The following is a 19,933-nucleotide window of genomic DNA, read 5'->3' on the forward strand; positions in this document are numbered from 1 at the left end:
TGAGCTCTGGCTAGCAAGGAGGCCATAACATTCTGCATGCCCTCTCAAGTTTTATATCAAAAGTTACATGTACTATGTTTACCATTTATTACCATACCTAACATTTATGTTGGACAGTGTGTCCCTACCTTAAACCAATAGAAAAGTGTCACTATCACAGCAAGACATGGAGGAGAAGAAGAAGGAGAAAAAGACTAGGACATGCCCAGATTCCTCCATCTTGTACACCCTTGAACCCCAATTTGAAGATCCCAAAATTCTATTTTTCCACCCTGTGTTAGTTCAAATATCACACTACTGAAACCCTTGTCACTTGTAATTCCCCATACAGAGTTGACAGCTTTCCACGGGCTAAAGTTGAAGCCGCAGACGTTTTTGACTTCTTGCCAGGGTCTCCGAGACCCCTGCTAGGGTCTTGACACAGCCAGGCCAGCTAGAGGGATTCCTGGACTCCAACATTATCCATAAAGTATTAAAGTTTTCTTTTAGTGTTGCAGCCTTTCTATCTTTAAACCTGGACAATCTGGTTTTATCAAACGTCAGCCCTGTGCTGCTGGGAAGCTTTCCTCCTCTAGTTGCCCTACAATTTCTGCGCTGTAACCTATTACTTCTCACTTTTATCTGTTTCATCCTGCTCACTCCATCCCTTTATAAGCTCTGCCATTCTGTTGGAGCAGGAAATGCACTGGATACAGTTATGTAAACTTGTGCCCTGGCCAAGGACAGATTGGCTTGTACAGCCTATAGGCTCTCAGTTTGTAAATAAATCCACAGTTCATACAGGAAAAATACACCATGAAGAGGAAACTTTGTACGTTTGAAGTTGTACCCAAATTAAGTCCTTAAACATTATTAAACTTGAGGCCTCATGGTTCAAACCTGGGATTTAAATGTGTCTCTGTCACTTAAGGCCAGGTTAAATGGCGCTTGGAGCAAACTTGTCTAGTAGAAAGTGTACCTGCATGTGGGATGGGGTGGAATGAGATGACCTTTAAGGTTCCTTTCAACCCAAACCAGTCTGGGATTCTGTGATTCTATGATTTCTATGAACTCAAAGCTGAAGGAGCTCTCAGGAATATCAGAGCTGTCAAATGAGGAAAGGGAGGATGTTGCCTTTTGCCAATAGGATTGCAATATGATAGGAGTGCAATAATAAGCTCTTTGTTTTGTTTGTGTTGCTGGAGTTTAATGAACCCTTGTTCCTAGAGCTGCATTTTAGCAAACACCATCAGTGGTTTACACAGCTCTGGGTTTATACTGGGATTTAGGGGTGAAGATCTGCAGCCTGAACAGGACCAAGAAGTAATGCTAGCAATACCAAGAGCCTGAAAGAAAACTGCATCTTCTCAAGCTAGAGGAGAGCTGCTGCTCGATCAGATAAATAATGGATAATTATTGCCCTGGTTGCCTGGATGTCTTGTAAACTGCTGAATGTACATTGGCCTTGGTGAGCAGGATGCTCTGGATTTTCTGGAGGCTCCAAAGATTGCACTGGAACACCACAAATCCCAGCTGGAGGTGGCATGAGACTGCTTGCCTGACATATGAAAGCCTTGGGAACTGCACTTATACCCTAGTAATGGACATGACACATAATGTGAGTGCAATCTTTGCCTACCAGAGGACTGGAGCCACGGGAGCAGCATGGGGCCAGCTGCCCACAAGGACACATGTCCCCGAGGGTGGACAGTGCTCCTGTCCAAGGGCAGTGGGAGTCACCAGCCTGCCAGTGAGATGTAAAGGAAGATTCCTTGTCTGACTTGGCAATTCCTTGCCTCCAGCCTGGCAGTCTCACTGGTACCACCTTAGCTGGTACTGAGGTCCCTTCCCAGCAGTGGCACCAGTGACCCAACTTGAGTCCCCACACCCCTCACACTCCCCCACTGAGACCAAGTCTCCTCACCAGCTTGACCCCAGGTTTCCCGCAGCAGAGTCACAAATGTCTCAAGATAATTTAATCTTGGTGTAACAACAGAAGAACAGCTTGAGTTGGTGCCTCTGAGCAGGGATCCAAACAAAGGAAGCGCTGGGCTTTATACACCACCAGTTCAAGCACAGAAAAGTCTGGAGACATTGGCTCCAGCCATGTCTCTGACCGTCCCTCACCTGGCTGTGCACAGGTCCCTGTTCCCCCGCTGGTTCCAGCTCTGGTGGTGTCACTGGGACTGCCAGGGTGGCTCATGGATAGTCATACAGGGAAGTTTCCTTAAGAGTCGCTAATGGCAAAGATACTTGTCACAAACACAAAAAAAGTAGCAAAGTCACCCAGCAGGTACCTGGACTTCTGCTTATGCACGTTTTGCAAGGAAAGCTGGATAGATAAGGTGGAGCACCTGGTAGGGTGATCAAAGTCACTCTGGAGCTAGGGGCCACCTGCTTTTGGATTCAAACTTTTTTTAGGGGAGAAATATTGACTTTGCATTTTCAGTTTCTGAAAACCTGACCTTCACACATATTTCTTTTTTTTTTCTTCCCCTCCCACCCCAGTTTTAAAATAACATCTTTTTAGTAGCAGTTTCCTTTATCATACATGCTTTTATTTTATTTATTTTGGTCTAATAAGAGCTGTGAAAATATTTGAACAGTAGGAAGAATTGTTTCCATAATCCTGGGAGGTTTAAAAGGCTGATTAATGGCATTGTCTTTTGTTATCAATGTCACCAATGTTTAAAGGATTAAATTATTTCTACTACCTTGGTCCACTGAAGTACAATCCTTTTCCCTCCTACAAATCATGGCATGGTTTGTGTTGGAAGGGACCTTAAAGTTAATCCCATTCTGCCCCCTGCTATGGGCAGGGACACCTTCCACTATCCCAGGGTGCTCCAAGCCCCAGTGTCCAACCTGGCCTTGGACATTCCCAGGGATCCAGGGGCAGCCACAGCTGCTCTGGGCACTCTGTGCCAGGGCCTGCCCACCATCCCCAGGGGAGAATTTCCTCCTAACTATCTCTCATAATTCACATTGAAATTAATTATGTCACTTGGCCCAAGGCTTTGTTCCTTTCTAAGTACTGGCAGAGTTATAACTTTGGGATTATCCATATATCTGTCCATGGGATTTTGCTGGAAACAGCTTGACCCTCTTCTGTGCTACTGCCTCATTCCTTGTCCAGTCTGTGTCATCCTCAATAATTATTTTATAGGAATTTCCAAATCCCTGATGGGACACAATTTTGTTTTGCCTGGACACAAATAGTGGCAGGCCCAAAATTCACACATGCTGTATGTGGACCTTGGGATGCACCACAAATGCTTTGGCAAAAGGATCCATTTCTGGCTTCCCAAATCTTCACAAATGTCAATCAACAAGGAAAAAGAAGCCAAGTTCCACCATGATTTTTAACCGTCATAGTTAAGCTGACCTCTTTCACTTGTGGTAAAGAAATGTGTATCTTCATTCCTTTCTAAACTGATTTTTCAAGAAGGAAGTCAGAAGGAATGGAGAAGTGTACACTTTCTAGACCATTCCAGGAAAGCAAACCAGCAGATATTTCCTCTTGGCTCAATCTGGTCCCAGTTTCTTGGCCACACCCATCTTAAACACCGTGAATTTCTGCCCTGGGGCAGGTGTATAAAGAACTGACTTCTCTTCCAGCCCTGACAGTGCTGCAGAGATGGCAGGTAAGATCAGTGCATTCTCATTCTATATCTGCATTTGATTTTTCTGGTGTGGATATTGGTGCATTCCACGGGTGAACCCAAGGAGATGGGAGGCAGAGCAGAGTGTTGGGACCTGGTGGTGCTCCATTCTTCCTTCTCCCCTGATGTATATTTAATTTATTGTGAGAAGTGAGCAAAGACATCCTGATTCAATTCTTGTGCAGAAAATTCCTGCAATATATGATTGCAAGGAATAAACAGTTTTCAATCCCCAGGAACATGGTCCAAGAATTTTCATGGATTGTAAATGTAAGATAACCTCTCCCACTGTGAGAAATCTGTTAGTTCTCCCAAATTTTGTCTCTGTCTTGTTCTAAATAATTAAAAAGTTGACTAAATTACTTAAAATAAATCTAGTTACAACCTTCGGGCTAAAAAAATCTCCATTCGGGGAAGGTGCTGTGCCACAGTGGGAGATATTGGTGCAACAGATCATACACATTTCTGCTGTTAATGTGAAACAGGAACAGAGATGAATTTCAGGGAGCAGCAGGAGAACTGGAAGGGGTAGTTGAAAGTGATGATAGATGTGGCAGCTTTGTTCAGCATCAAGACAGAGGGGGCAGAGAGGGATGTGTGGGGTCAGGCTCCTTTCCACCAGCTGCTTGTGGACATTGCCAAAGACAGGACCCCAGGACACCACCCTCTTCCAACTCAGCTTCTCAATATCCTCCACCACTGAGGCTAGACTGTACCTGACTGCATATTCCTTGGCATCCCACCTCTCGGAGGCCTCCCTGTGTCCTGCCAACATCCAGAGCCACAGCCCCAGCCCGAGTCCCACTGACCGATCTCTGGCAGAGGGCAGCTCGATTTTATTCCTGGATCCTGAAAGAGATATTGAAACCAAACATGTCAATCTGTTCTGACCCTTCAGTGAAGCCCTGCCCATTGAGGATTTATGTTGCATTTGTCTCTAGGCACAAATCCAAGGATGACTTTCCTGGGATCCATCATCACTCTCTGCGCCGTTGGAGCAATGGGCTTCTCGGGGGATAGTAGGTTCCTATTTGTCCTTTGGCTGCTGCTGTACAGGACAGGGTGTGAATCAAAACTCAGCTGGACTTCCCAATTAGACACAGCTCCAATAAAAAACTGAAATATTCTGTGGATTGATCCACTAAAAATGCAGTTGATACTTGAGAGATTTGCCTAAGGAAACTCCCTATTTAACGACTAGCCCATCCGTGCAAATCATCCTTTTGTGACAGGAATCTTGGGGCAGAGATTGTATCTTTGACTTCTTCTGTGCACTTTCCCTGGGGAAATATCTGGAACCCCAGGAGCAGCTGAGACAGCTGGAAAGGGGCTCAGCCTGGAGAAAAGGAGGCTCAGGGGTGACCTTGTAGCTCTGCACAGCTCCTGACAGGAGAAGACAGCCAGGGGAGTCGGGCTCTGCTCCAGGGAACAGGGACAGGAGGAGAGGAAATGGAATCAAATTGTGCCAGAGATTTAGACTGGGGAAAATTTCTTCACGGAAAGGATTGGGAAGCATTGAAACAGGTTTCCCACAGCAGTGATGGAGTCACCATCCCTGAAAATGTTAAAAAAACCTGTGTATGTGGCAGCTTGGGGACATGGTTTAGTTGAGAAAAAAGCCTTTGGTGTATAATTTATTAGGCTAAATTTCTGCTTTTTCTTATTTTATTTTGTTGAGCAGAGGTCTCAGAGGTGCTGTCAGATTCATCTCTCCTGAGCATCATTACTGAGGCCAGGCAGTTGGTCGACACTTCATACTTACAGGCTCGTAAAAGGTGAGTTCTTCCTACATGACAGCCCCAATATTTTAAGGCAATAAGATTAAACATATGTGTGTTTTTTTCTGTGTTCCAATGCATATTTATTATGGAGAAGCCTTAGTGCCAGGACTCTCTTTGTCATGGCTGGAGGGATCCTTTTGCTCGGTTTGGCTGGATTCTGGTCCCAGAACCACCAATCATGACCTCCAAGTATTGTTTCCTCACCTGCACTACCATGAGCACCTTTCACTGGTCCATGATGGTTCAGACAAGCTGGACACACATGAGTCCACTTCTGGCAGCTGGAGTTCTGCCTGTCTCCAGAAGGACTGGAGTGTTGTGCAGATTGGCACCCTGTCCCAGATAGGTGTCAGTGGAAGTCAAACCCCAGGTATCTTCTGTGATTGTCCCAAAAGGCCAGTTCCAGGCAGTGGGATGATTTGGGAGGGATTCTCTCTCCACTCATCCTACAGAAGTAGCAAGACAGAGCCTTGAGATCATAAAGAGATGGAACAGGAGCAAAGCTGTCCCTCTGCTCATAGAATACACCTTGCAACATAATACATGTAAAATTTTATCCAGTCACAGTTCATTGTTCTGGATTTCCACATGATAGAACAAATTTTATTGTGACAAGGAAGTGTGACTGCAAACTTGAAGGAGAGGATTACGGTGCTTTGTTTGCCAAACCCATCTGAGCTGACTTGCTAATGTGCAGATAGCTGGTCCTACTGGGCAGGGCCTGCAGTGGTGTCACAGCCAATTACACCCAGCCCAGAATGGCAGAGGAGCTCTTATTTCAGAGAAGGAACTCTTCATGGAACTCTTCTATGTTCAGCTTAAAGAGAAAACTGGAGGAAAATACTGTTAACCCGATGGATTTCCTGAAGCACCTAAAGGACCCCATAGGAAGGACCAGATCTGCAGTCCGTGCTGCTGATTACTTGGAAACTACTTTGAAACTCCTCAAAAGGAAGCTTCATCTCTCTGGGGAACAGAGGTTCAATGTCACAGGTAATGTGATTTAGACCAAAATATCTTACGGAGAGCCAAGAGCAGAAAATGTGCCACAGCAGGTGGCAGACAGCAGCTCTGCCATGACCCAAATAACCAGGGATAAAACCCTTCCCCATCAGGGGAATAGATTTGAAGGTTTCTCAGACACAGACCAGATTCCCGTGTGTTTTATTTATCATCTTTGAGAGTGCATCTCCCCTATCCTTATAAAAACAGTTGAACAATCCCTGTGACAAACCTGGGACAAAGCCCACTGGAGACTGTAATCACTGAAAACCCTCCATCTTCCACTTCTGCTCCGCACACCTGGGTTGTACCACTCTGCAAACTCATAGTTTTGTTCCCAGCTGGGGTAAAACCTTCCTGGTGATGATGCTCTCCACATTCCCCTGGAAAATTACTTTATGCCCACCCAGTTTCCCTAGTCCAGAGGGGAAGGCTGGTCCACAAAAGGGTTTAGGCACCAAATTAACAATTCCAATCCAGATGTTTTATGTCCACAGCTCCAATTCAGCTGGCTCAAATGTTGACCTAGAACACTGAGAAGTTAAAACAACAAAAGAAGAGTAGGATCAGATGTTACTTTAGAGGGTTTCTCTTGCAGACCTGCTAAGCAGGAGACAGAAGGAGATGATTTCCAAGGGCACTGGCTGTGACTATCAGACTCGTTCCATTAAATGCCCAGAGAGGGACTTTTACCGGACCATTACTGGGGAGTGCAACAACAGGTAGGTTTTGTATGTGGACAAGGCGAGTCTCTTTACTCTGACCCAGGGTAGATGATTTGTGGAAGTGCTTTTGAAAGGGCAAGAAGAGTGAAATGCTCAGTTTAATGAGCCTATAACAGAGGATTCATTTCTACTTGTGCCTGTCAGGAAACAGATTTCTTAAAAATCTCAGATTTGCACCCACTGCCCTTTATGTGCTGCTTTGGATGAAGGAAAGGATTTTGGGGTGGGGGAGGTAAGAAGCTGAGGAAATTTTGAGGCTGTGACCCAGCCTCTTATTTTGCTGGAGGCTACAGGAAATTATCCCTCCACTCTTCCATAGGGATAATACTAATTTCCCCAGCTGATTCCGATGATAATATTCAGCTGTTAATATATCTCTGTGATCAATAAGGGTGGGAATTAAATAAGACTTTATTTCTTGGTTCTTCCAACTTTGTGTATTGTACAGTCTCTATCTGAGAAAATTAGTTCTCTGGGTGTTTTTTGCACATAGTTTCCCTCCAGGTTCAAAACTGGGATCAAATGTTTATATCCTTTTGCACTTTTTGAATTTTTTTTTACCAGAAGATGACCAGATTCCTACTCTGACAATGACAGTCAAGGCTGCTTGTCCTGCTGTGTCAGTGCCAGACCCCAAATCTGAGTGGGACTTGCATCTGATATGCACCTGGCATGAAACAAATGTGCCAGATGTGATGACATAACACAGCTCTGTAGCAGTGTCCCTCTGCTCATAGAATACACCTTGCAACGTAATACATGTAAAATTTTATCCAGTCACAGTTCATTGTTCTGGATTTCCACATGATAGAACAAAATTTATTGTGACAAGGAAGTGTGACTTCAAACTTGAAGGAGGGGATTACAGTGCTCACACTCACTGGGGCTTTCCAGTCTGTTCCCCTGGACTCCAAGGCCTCCAGCCCCACAAGGGTGTGGAGTCTCTTTCACTGGGGATGTTCCAGAATTATCTGAACACAGTCCTGTGCCATGTGGTCTGAGATGACCCTGCCTGAACAGGGACATAGGACCAGGTGACTCCAGTGTGGTCTCTTCCAGCCTGACCCATTGTGGGATTTCGTGTCCATGCTGATTTGAGGTTCAGGGTAGGGTTGTCCTTGGCTTTGTTGGGCTGTCAGAGAGATGAGGAGGCTTGAGGAATCCCTGTGGTGTTAATATTTTCCCAAGGATCTTGCTCAACTTGAGGTGCACACCATGAGAATAGTTTGCCTGCAAGGATAGTTATAACAATCAGAACAAGACCCTGCTGGTTCTGAGTCTTTAATATTTGGTGGAATGGCTTCGGCACAGTCATTTTCCTAGAACATGCTCTTACTTCACAGCACACAGTGCTGAACACTCTGCTGTGAACACTGGGTACTCCTCTCCTTTTCCAGTGCAGAATCACAGAATCATTTAAGTTGGAAAATGTGTATGCCAGCCTGGTTAGGGAGAGAGAAACAGCAATCATTTCTCACAGTGGCTTGTGAGAATTTTTAGGGAGTTGTAGGAACGTGATAACTTGTTCAACTAAACAATCTGCAGCTGGGTTTTTCCACTTTGCTTTTCTGTTCCTCTCAAGGACAGTGTGTGAGCAAGATGTTTTTATTAACTAACCAATCAAATAGAATGTATATTGGTCTATTTAAGACAAAGTTTCCTTTCCATAAAGGCCTTCTTTTCTTCCTTTTTTACGCTGTCTGTTCTTGTATCATTCTTGGTGCAAGGGTGACAGGAAGAGACCTCCAAGGCCATTAAGTCCAACCTCTGACTCATCCACACCTTATCAACCAGACCAGAACCCTGAGTGCCACATCATATAGATATTGTCTGAATTTTCTGCCCACAGGGCCACAGATCATTGGCTCAATCAGAATTATTTTTCTTCTGAAAATGAAATGCTGACTTCAGCAATTCAAACTTTTTGGAGCAGTGCAAGGCAGCACCGCAATGGCCACAGCTGCAGGCTGAGAGGGTCTGTGTGAAAATTTTCCCAAGTGGCAGCCTTGGCACAGATCCCCACAGAGGTGGAGAATCTTCATCCTTGGAAGCTTCTAGACCCCAGCTGGACAAGACATGGCCACCCTCACCATGCTGATGGCCCTGCAGTGAGTCTGATTTTGAGAGGACAGTGAAGACAGAGGTGGTAGAGAGATTTAAATGCCAGATGAAATTAATGTAGGTTTAACTGACAGATAAAATCAATAGAGTGACACAAGGCACCTTTTTTTAAAAAAAAGTTGATTTTTCTTCACCGTAATAACCTTGGGATAATTTGCTTCTTGGTGTTTTCCTAGTCTCATCCCTGTTACCAGAGTGTTCAGACATGGAATAAAGGGCTGTGAAATGCTGGTCTGTACAAGGCTGCTGATGTTTCAAAAAAATAACAGAAGTTGTTTTTCTGGTGATGCTGCAGAAATCACTCCCACCTGGGGTCCTCTAACCGCGCCTTCGCACGCTGGCTCCCAGCCCAATATGAAGATGGAGTGTCTGTTCCCAGAGGAGCAAGTGAAGGAAAGCACTACAATGGATTCCCACTCCCACTGGTGAGAGTTGTTATCCTAACCCTGACAGTAAAAGGGTTTTAAATCATGGTGATTTAGGGTTAAAAGGAAAATTAAGCTTAGTAGGCCCTGAAAAGAAAATAAATACCTTAAGTACAGGAAGACCTTGTACCTTGCTAGAACTGAACCTGTGTAGCTAGTACATGGTAAATGAGATAATTGTTAGATGTGATGATTGTTTAGTAATTAAATATAATTTCTGTTTAATTGTAAGAATAATAATGAGAAACTGTGGTCAGGGACCTAAGAAAGATCACGAGAAACTCATGTCAATGTATAAAATAGAACAATATAAGTTTAATAATTAATATGTAAGTTATATAACGATAGAATATAAAATATGTTCAGCTCAAAAGCCGTGTTGGAGTCAGATTTGGGTCTGTACCCTGACTCCCAGAGCTCTTAATAGAAGCACCTGCATATAATCATATCCTGTGATTATGTGTGTTCCTGAATGCTAACGACCCAGCTATGAGTAAGGACACTGCCCTCAATAGACGCATCAGGAAGGAAGCAGTGGCAACATCTAGAGTGTAAATTTCTTGATCTTTGATCTCAGGCTGCTTTTCCAGAACTGAGTTATTGCTCAAGTTAGTATTTTTTGTTGGAGACAGACATGAGAAAAAGGTTGTGGATGCTTTCCTAAGCAGTTTCCAAAGTGTACATCCCAATGATTGCTGCAGTCAGTGCTCAAGGACACCAGGAGGTTTGTACAGACCACAAGGCTTGGGAGTTCCTCAGCCATGTTCTTGACTTTCTGGTGTTCACAAACAAGTTTCAGCTGGAACAGGCTCTCCATGAAGTCAGGTTTGACTGAAGGACTGTGTAATCTACTCTTACACCTGATTGGATGGATATGAGGAACGACATGGAGCTGTGTAATGCCATAACTCTCAGTAATTTATCTAAGATAATCTTGTGCATGGTCTACAACTACCTGAAAGGAGTAGGTGGGGGTTGGCCTCTTCTCCAAGGTAACAAGTGACAGGACAAGAGGAAATAGCTTCAAATTGTACTAGAGGAGGTTTAGGATATTAGGAAAAATGTCTTCAATGACATAGTGGTTAAGCATTGGAGCAGGATTTCCAGGGCAGTGGAGGAGTCAGTCCCTGAAGGTGTTCAAAAACAGGTAGACGTGGCAATTCTCAATATGGTGTAGAGGGAGTGAGGATACTCGGTGGAAGGTTGATGATCTCGGAGGCCTTTTCTGACCTTCATGATTCTGTGATTGCAAGATGTCTCAGTGGGAGTTCAAGTGAGACACAACCACTCCACTGTAGGACAGACAGTCACATTTTCATTTTGGTTTTCTGCAGGTTCGAAAAGTATCCAATGAAATTGCTCACACGGCCAACGAGAACATCACTGCAGACCAGCAGCTTTCACTGGTCTTCATGCACTGGGGCCAGTGGGTCAACCATGACATAGACTTGGCTCCTGCCAGTGGGGAAGGAGCCAGCCTGGAGCTCCAGTGCCACACCAGCTGTGCCTTCAAGCCACCCTGCTTCCCCATTAAGGTACTCTGACTCTCACCTGTGCCACATTCTCTTACAGCAGCAGAAATACAACCACGGGTCTTTCTGAGGCATGACTTGGCTCCTTTGCTTTAGTTCCCCGCTGACGACTCGCGGATGCTGAGCCCTGACACCTGCATGCCGTTTGTGCAGTCAGCCTCCGTGTGCAGCCCCGGCACCTTCCAGCGGGAGCAGCTCAATGCCGCCACGTCCTTCGTCGACGCCAGCACGGTGTACGGCAGCGACGACGCCCTGGCGAGGAGCCTGAGGAACCTCACCAGCCAGCTGGGCTTGATGGCTGTCAACCAGGACTTCCTGGACGCGGGGCTGGAATTGCTGCCCTTTGAGAACATGACACACAGCATTTGTGTTCTCACCAACAGGAGTGCCAACATCCCCTGTTTTAAAGCAGGTAAGGTGCAGCTGGGGGGTTTTCAGTGGGTCTTTGTCCTAGGTTGATTCTATGATGCCTTTATCCCCGATTGTCTGCCCTGTTTACATTGAATAATAAGTTCTAGACCTTTAAGACTTGTTCCAAGAGTGAAGTGGGGGGAAAGAGTGCCGAGTTTGTTTTCAAGAACTGCACTCCCTCCTCCACATTCCTGCTCCTGGACTGAGTGTCTGCAGACAGACAGACAGTGAGAAAGAGTTCTCCTTGGCTTTTCTAGTTAGTTTTAGCTAGCTGAGGCAAGAAGTTTCCTGGTCTGTGGTTTTTTCCCTTTCTCTGGACCTGCTCTGGACTGAACACCAGAAGAGCAACAGTAGCTCCAGGCCTGAGCCGTGGCATTTCCAGCACCGGAGGGACTGATCAGAGACTGAGTGAGCTGAGCTGCAGCCCAGGAGGATTTTTCTGAGCTTGTCTCTCTCTTTGAGTGGCAAGAAGTTTTCTTGTTTAATATTGTTTAAGTTTGCTTATTTAATAAACAGGTTTTTTCCTCTTTTCTCCAAAGAGGTATCTTTCCTGAACTGGTTGAGGGGAGAGGCCAATTGAATCTGCTTTCCTAAAGGAACCCTTTTGGGGGTTCTTTCCCCAAATTTTCCCTGAACCAGGATAGTCTTAAAGTCAAAAAGGTACAAATATCTCTGTATGGGATCCTTGTAGGTCTCTTCCAACAGAGGATATTCTGTGATTCTGTGATATTTGAATGAGGCACTTCAAGACATGACTATGAGGTGAAAGACAGGGAATCATCCCCCCAGTTAGAAAAGAAAAATAATCAAGCAATAATTGATTAATAAACATAAAAATTATTTTAACTTCCCCAAAATATCACAGCAAATTGTTCTTCCTTTATAAATTCTTTTTGAAAGCATGAGAAATTTTCAATAGAATAGACACCAGTGCTTAAAGCTTCTTGAGCTTTTTTTCTTCTGCCTAGAATTCACCATTCATTACTTGAATGCCAATTGTCAGCTTGTCAGCATCGACTGAGAAAGTTGAGACTATTCAGCCTGGAGAAGAATGGGTTTTATGGAGACCTCACAGCACCTTCCAGGATCTGGAGGGACTACAGGGAGCCTGGAGATGGACTGCATTAGTAACTGTAGTGGGAGGACAAGGGGGAATGGTTTCACATTGAAAGACAGTAGATTAAATTAGATATACAGAAGAAATTCTTCCCTGTGAGACTAGTGAGACCCTGGCAAAGGTTGCCCAGAGAATTTGTGGCTGCCTCATCCCTGGAAGTGTCCAGGGTGAGGCTGAATGGGGCTTGGAACAACCTGGAGTAGTGGAAGGTTGAAATGGAATGGGCTTTAAAGTCCCTTCCATTCTGTGATTCTATGATACAGTTTTCAACCCAATCAAGACTAACATTTAAACACTATTAAGACATCTAGTAAATTGATTAATTAACTAATTCACCCTACAGGGGAGAAAAGTCTAGACGTTTGTATGAAATTTAACTGAAGACAAATACAGAGCTTACTCAAATTTGAAGTGATCCATCACAGACATAACATTAAAAAGACATTATAAATGTGAAGCTTGCAAAGTCAATCATAAGAGTACAGAGTGTTCTTATTTCCTCATTCTCTGCCTGTGAGAAGGGCTCCTTGCTGGGGGGAAATGCTCAGTGCTTTCTTCCATTATCTCACAGAGGGTCTTCACTGAGTCCCCTCCAGTTTTCATAGAATCACAGAAGGTTTTGGCTTGGAAGAGAACTTGAAGACCATCCTGTTCCATCCCCTGTCATGGGCAGAGACACCTTCCACTAGATCAGGTTGCTTAAAGACCCATCCAGCCTGGCCTTGTGCATTTCCAGAGATGGGGCAGCCACAGCATTATTGCCAGGGACATCACCACTTGTTACTTGTCTGTCCTAACACAAAAACCTGCTTCTGGAATTGAAAGCAATGTAAAAAATTCATAAAATATTTTCATTTTAGGTGACAAAAGGGTGACAGAAAACCTGGGACTCTCTGCAATGCACACTCTCTTTGTCCGAGAGCACAATCGCCTGGCTACACAGCTGAGGAAATTAAATCCCCATTGGGATGGGGAAAAGCTTTACCAGGAGAGTCGAAAGATTGTGATTGCCATAAACCAGGTACTGTTCACTGTTTATCATCCACACATTTAGAAGTGGTTTTTCCTTTAGGCAAAAGGAGGAAAATGTTTTGCTGAATCAGTGGAGTTATTTGTGGGAGTTGGAAATTGTGAATGAGGATAGTCCATCTGAGACAGCATGGATATCCAGAGCTTTCTTATGCATCATGCTACTAATTTATCAGTTATTTATTATATCAATATATAAATTAATTATTAAATAAATTGATTTCACATTTTAAAATAATTTAAATCCATGATGCCAAACTTAATCCATTGCTACAGCTCTTTTTTCTGAAGATTTTAATGAATTCTGCTACAGAGGGTCCATGATCATTCTCTGCACTTGACTTCTGATGTCATTTCTGCTGCAGCTGCTGGTAACTTGCTGCGTTCTTGTACTTTTTCAGATCATAACATACAGAGATTACCTCCCACTCCTGCTGGCTGAGGAGACCAGCAAGTGGATCCCTTTGTACAGTGGTTACAATGAAAAGGTGGATCCAAGGGCCTCAAATGTTTTCTCCCTGGCTTTCCGATTTGGCCACACTTCGGTGCAGCCTTTTGTGTCCCGTTTGAATGAGAGCTTTCAGCCTTTGGGTTCCTCCTCCCATGTCCCTCTGCATTTGACCTTTTGTGCTCCGTGGAGAATTGTAATGGAAGGTAAGAACATGGAGCAGTTGTCCTGGTCTGGTTCTGGGGTGGAGATCAGCTGGTCAGGCACACGGAATTACAGAATCCCAGAATCATTTAGGTTGGAAAATATTTCCAAGACCATCAAGTCTAACCTGTGACCCCCACCTTGTCACCCAGCCCGGAGCACTGAGCACCATGTCCAGTCATTCCCTGGACACGTCCCAGCTCAGCAAGACCTGACAGTGGGGTGTTCCACGTCCAGAGATTGTGCAGCTGCTCCTGCTGCTCCAGGAGCCAGGAGACTTCCTGTGCCAAATGTCAATACACCAAAGTACATGTCAATCAAAGCTCTTATATCCCCCTATAATCAGGAGACATGGACAGAGGGTGATGCATCCAGTTTAACTGAGCTAAAGCAGCATCATTCCTTCCTAGAAGTGCCCATCCCTCTTCCTGGCTCTAACTGGAGTTGTGGGGTCCTGCTATTACACAGCTGAGATCTCCAGATAAGTCTTTCCGAGGAAGACAAATATCTCTTCCAAAATGGGTTAAGTAATTATCAGAAATATTATTACATATGTGCAGCCAATTTCCCTGTGTTTTGCTCATACTGTCTCCTTAATTGTTATGAAAAAGATATGGACAGTCAGATATGAATTAATGCTACTGTTACATGTCATGTTTTAATAAATGTCTGTCACTTAATAGTGAATTATAAACAAAATCCATTCCAAAACCTAAAACTTTGGACAGACCCCCAAGCACCAGGACATAATGGAGCCTGTCAGGCAGATGGGGGAGACTTGGAAAGGGACTGGTGGGGAACAAGTGGATTTAGGGGTGTGGAAAGAAAAGCTAAGGGATGGGGGGGGATAAGGAATTTAGTTACTATGTGCGGCTTTATTTACTGTCACCTGCAGACATGTACAGATTCATCCAGACACCACTGTGAGGGTGCGGGGGCCCTGGCACAGATTGCCCAGAGCAGCTGTGGTTGCCCCAGCCATGGAAGTGTCCAGGGCCAGGCTGAATGGGGCTTGGAGCAAACTGGGACAGTGGAAGATGTCCCTGCCCATGGCAGGGGTGGAATGAGAGGGGCTTTAAGATCGTTTCCAACCCAAACCACTCTGGGATTCTATAATTCTATGATTCTATATACATATGGTGAAATGAAAATATGAAGATGAAAACCCCACCTAGGCCATAGTAGACTGTTTCAGCTGCATGAATGGGACCATCAAAGCTGCACCTTGGCACAAAAAATCTTTCATTGGTTTGCAATGGCTGCAGGAGGCATTGACCCCCTGATCCGGGGCATGGTTGTAGATCATGCAAAACTCATGAAACAGAACCAGCTGCTCATTGAGGAACTCCAGAACCACCTCTTCGAACAGACAGAGGTGATGGGTTTGGATCTAGGAGCCATGAACATGCAGCGAGGAAGAGACCACGGCCTTCCAGGTAAGGAGACACAAGTCCACACTTCCTGTGAATAAGACCTTTTTTTCTTCTGCTGTTAATTCCATGAATTAACTAAGCTTTTTCTATACTAATGGGAAGAACCAGTACCTTGACTTGAGGGTGAAGGATGGACAGACAGTCAAGCTCAGGGAATAAAAAGTTTCTGTATGATAAAAATATTTTTGTGAGACACATATGATGAGGACAAAGGGTTTAGAAATCAAAGATGATATTTGGGATAATGTAAGAAAGTGGGTGAGAGACAGTGGTGCATTGCAAAGAGAGAGCATGTGTGGTACAGAAGGTAGAGACACAAGTGACCAAATTCAGCTTTCACGTGGGCTTGGACACATCCCCTGGCCTTTGTTCCTTGCCCATCAATCTTGTCTTGTGTCCCAGACAAGCCAGAGTTCTAAGCAGAAGTGACTTGCACCCACAGATGGGACTGCCCCAGGTGCTAGAGAAGAATGGGTGCTCCTGGAAATTTGCTAAACCAAATTTCCCCTTTCCTAAGAATTTGATCCTAGAAATTTTGCCTCACAAAGCTGCAAGGACTGATGCATTCATCCTCAGCAGTAGAAAGATACTGCTGAAAGATACCAACAGAAAGAAAGCTACCAACAGGATGAGATATAGTAACAAAGACAACCCAAACTGCTTGTTTTGTCTACATATATGGGAAGGACCTTCTAAAATGTGACATTTGTTGGGGACTGCATGGACAATGATGCCTTCGAGATCTTTTAATGCCATGAGAAGAAGCAGGCAGTGCTCATGGGCCAAGAAAGGTGCTGTGGAGACGTGGTGGTGGGTCCTGGTCATCTGCTGCTCCTGCTTTTGCAGGTTACAACACCTGGAGAGGCTTCTGTGGGCTTTCCCAACCCCAGACTATAGAAGAATTATCGGAAGTGCTGGGCAATCCCAAACTGGCCAAGAAGTTAATGAATGTGTATGGGACACCGTACAACATTGACCTCTGGATTGGGGCAGTTGCAGAGCCTGTGGTTTCCCAAGGCAGAGTTGGGCCCCTCCTGTCCTGCATTATTGGCACCCAGTTCAGGAACCTGCGTGATGGGGACAGGTGAGAGATACATTCCCTGTGGCATTTTTAGGGGGAAAATGCTGACATTTCTTGTGACACACGAATCCAACCCATTTATAGCACTCCAGTGAGTGCTCCCAGCAAGGCTCACCCCTTCATTTCAGCCCAGTTGCCAAAGGACTGTATTTTGCAGCCTGTTTCTGTAGATTCATGTGGCTCAGGAGTACCAGCTCCAGATCATGGGGCATCTGCTGTGGCCTCTGCCTGAGGTGACTTTTGCTCTCAGGGCACAAATCCCTGCATCCCAGCAGTTTGCTGATGCTGTGTGGAAGAGGAAGGCTCTCTGCACTGGCAGAATCCAGATCTAGCCACACCAGACACACCTCTTTCTAAAGAAGTGTTCCTAGGGAAGGTGGATCTAAGCACCATTCAGACTCACCTTGGTCAGGTTCCCATCTCAGCAAATACCCAGATATTATAAACTGCTTCTGAACATTTCATTGCAGATTCTGGTGGGAAAACCCAGGAGTTTTCACTCCACAACAGTTGCAAGCATTGAGAAAAATCTCAGTGTCAAGGGTGATCTGTGACAATACTCATATCAAAAAGATACCCAGGGATGTGTTCAAGATCAACACTTATCCTAAGGACTTCACTGATTGCCAAGAGATTGATGTGCTTGACCTCTCATCCTGGAAAGACAAGCCTGAGAGTGCCACAAAAGGTACCAATGGTCTAAGATCTGTCAAAAATAATACGTGCACGATGAAGTTTTTTTTCTATGCCTACGAAAATGAAAGAATTAAAGTTTCCACTTTGACTCTACCCCCAAAAGATGATGACTGTCCATTTAGCTACACTCTGCTGCACTGGAGCCTGAGGTGCTGTTAACTGGGTTTCCAGGCAATGCATCACTTTCATCTCACTTTATTCCCTGCCTCTTCCTTTCAAGCAAATGGGAGATCCCTCAAAATCCAGCCTGTTCTGGACCTTGGAAATGTGTCCTCTAAAGACCTTATTCTAGGACAACCATAGTCTTTTCTGACAGGAAAAGTATTGATGAAAAAGCAGCTAGAATAGCCAACCTGCTCCAAAGTCTTACTGAGCTGCTCCAAGTTCCTGCTCTCCCCTCATCTTCCCCAAAGCTTTAAATTAGTTTAAGGTATATCTGGAGTAGTTTTGACACTCACACACCAGTAGCTGAGCACACATGATCAAAGGTTATGATGTGCCACAGTAAAACAATGTCTTTGTCAGAGATGTGGACACTCAGTGTTCTACTGAAACACTTTTGATTAGGACTCTCCCAACTGAAATTATGTGGGAGAACAAAGACTTGAAGAATGGACTGGACTGGATTATTTTTCATTCTGACAACCCATTTATAGATGATAACAATACCTGGGGATCACCTACACTGTGCTTCTGCAAGGCACATACCACAAAGCATCTCCATGCAGTTCCTGTATGCAGTTTGAGTAACTATTTGAGGGAAACACTGTTGTTTAAGACAGATATTTGCACTTAAAGGCTAAATTATGGCTTCACCCCATTTTTTAGGACCTGAATTCAGCTCACCTTCTCTCTATACAACAGAGGTTTTTTCATTTCTTTTTAAATTGTATTCTTATGGTCACTAAAATGTGCTGAGCAGCTTCCTGTGGCTCTTTTCTGACCAAGCTTGGGGGAAGTCAAAGTGTTCATATAACCCAGAGAGAGTTACATTCCAGGGCTAAAAGCAGCTGCTAGAAGATTAACTTTTTGAAATGTCAAGAAATAGCCTCCAAACCCACTCATTCTAAGGCTGGAAGCACCATGGTGTCTCAGATATGAAAAGATACAGGGATGAGAAAAAGGTGGACAAAAATGGTGTGTTCAGGAGAGACTTTGTGCCTCTCAGCAGCTTTTTCTGCTTTATTGACAGTTTATAATCCTACTCATCAGACCAGCACTGGAAATCCCTAATGGTGGCACTGAGCTGCTCCTGGGAAACTCCTGCCTGGACATCAGGCTCCACTGGCTGCGGCTGACTGAACATCAGCACATGGTTTCTCAGAGGGGAGATCAATACTATGTAATCTGTTTTATTTCCTGTAATTTGATTTTTTAAAGTAGATTTTTTTCCAAAAAACTTCCAGTAATGTAAGTCTTCTGATGAGAGGGCAATGATATTTTATTTTCTGTTGCCCTAAAGAATTGATCAAAGGCTTTCTGACTCTCTAAAAGTGTAATTATGACAAGTTTTTTTACTTCCCATCCTGAAGGGGTGTCAAACCTGCAGGCTGGCATGCTTGCATTGCAAAATCAAATTCCTTATTCTTTGCACCTGCTCAGAAATGAGCACATTCATGTAATCTTTACTAAAACTTTCCCAATCTCCTGATATTGCGCAAGAGAAGCTGTTTAGGCTGCTTCTAATCAGCAGAGAGATTTCAGCCTCTGAAGATACTGAAGCATGGCAGCTGCATCATGAAGCCTTGAAACAAGTTTTATTTAAATCCTACAGTGAATCTGTGTGGTTTGGGTATTCTGGGCAGTAATAAAACATAAATAAATAAAAATAAAACAGTAATAAAACACACAGCAACACAACTGCAACTCACAGTTGGCATCAATAACAGGCTGGGGGCAGAGGGGTTGGAAATCTTTCCATCAGAAAAGGGCCTGGGGGATCTGGTTGACAGTGACTGAACAGGAGCCAAAGTGTGCCCAGGTGGGTAAGAGTCCAATGGCACCTGGGCTGTGCCAGACTCACTGTGACCAGCATGTCCAGGGTAGTGCCTGTTCCCCTGTGCTGGTACTGCTGAGGCCGCACGTCAAATTCTGTGTTCAGTTTTGGGCCTCTCACCACAAGAAAGACATTGAAAAGCTGGAATATGTTCAGAGAAGATAATGTTGCTGGGGGAGAGGTGGGAGCCTTCCCCTTTTCCCCCTGGAAAGGGGGTCAGCCTGGAGAAAAGGAGGCTCAGGGGGACCTTGTGGCTCTGCACAGCTCCTGACAGGAGGGGACAGCTGGGGG

The 19,933-nt window shown here is 44.6% G+C and overlaps 1 protein-coding gene across 1 annotated transcript; it reads left to right on the forward strand.

Annotated features, from left to right (window-relative positions):
* The first annotated feature begins 4,563 nt into the window (after window positions 1-4,563).
* Window positions 4,564-18,879, forward strand: LOC110475906 (myeloperoxidase). The gene is made up of 13 exons (XM_077787631.1): window positions 4,564-4,660; window positions 5,320-5,416; window positions 6,240-6,415; window positions 7,023-7,146; window positions 9,566-9,695; window positions 11,030-11,230; window positions 11,324-11,639; window positions 13,616-13,776; window positions 14,186-14,438; window positions 15,702-15,872; window positions 16,716-16,953; window positions 17,421-17,638; window positions 18,839-18,879. The coding sequence occupies exons 1-13, from the start codon at window positions 4,564-4,566 to the stop codon at window positions 18,877-18,879; spliced, it is 2,223 nt and encodes a 740-aa protein (XP_077643757.1).
* Window positions 18,880-19,933: the final 1,054 nt, after the last annotated feature.

This window comes from Lonchura striata, chromosome 20 (genome assembly GCF_046129695.1).
Source record: "Lonchura striata isolate bLonStr1 chromosome 20, bLonStr1.mat, whole genome shotgun sequence".
NCBI lineage: Eukaryota > Metazoa > Chordata > Aves > Passeriformes > Estrildidae > Lonchura > Lonchura striata.

Coding starts and splice junctions, on each gene's coding strand:
- LOC110475906 (XM_077787631.1), top strand. CDS start 4,564: ATGTTGCATTTGTCTCTAGGCACAAATCCAAGGATGACTTTCCTGGGA. Junction 11,231..11,323: donor CACCCTGCTTCCCCATTAAG/GTACTCTGACTC, acceptor CCTTTGCTTTAG/TTCCCCGCTGACGACTCGCG. Junction 16,954..17,420: donor AACCTGCGTGATGGGGACAG/GTGAGAGATACA, acceptor ATTTCATTGCAG/ATTCTGGTGGGAAAACCCAG.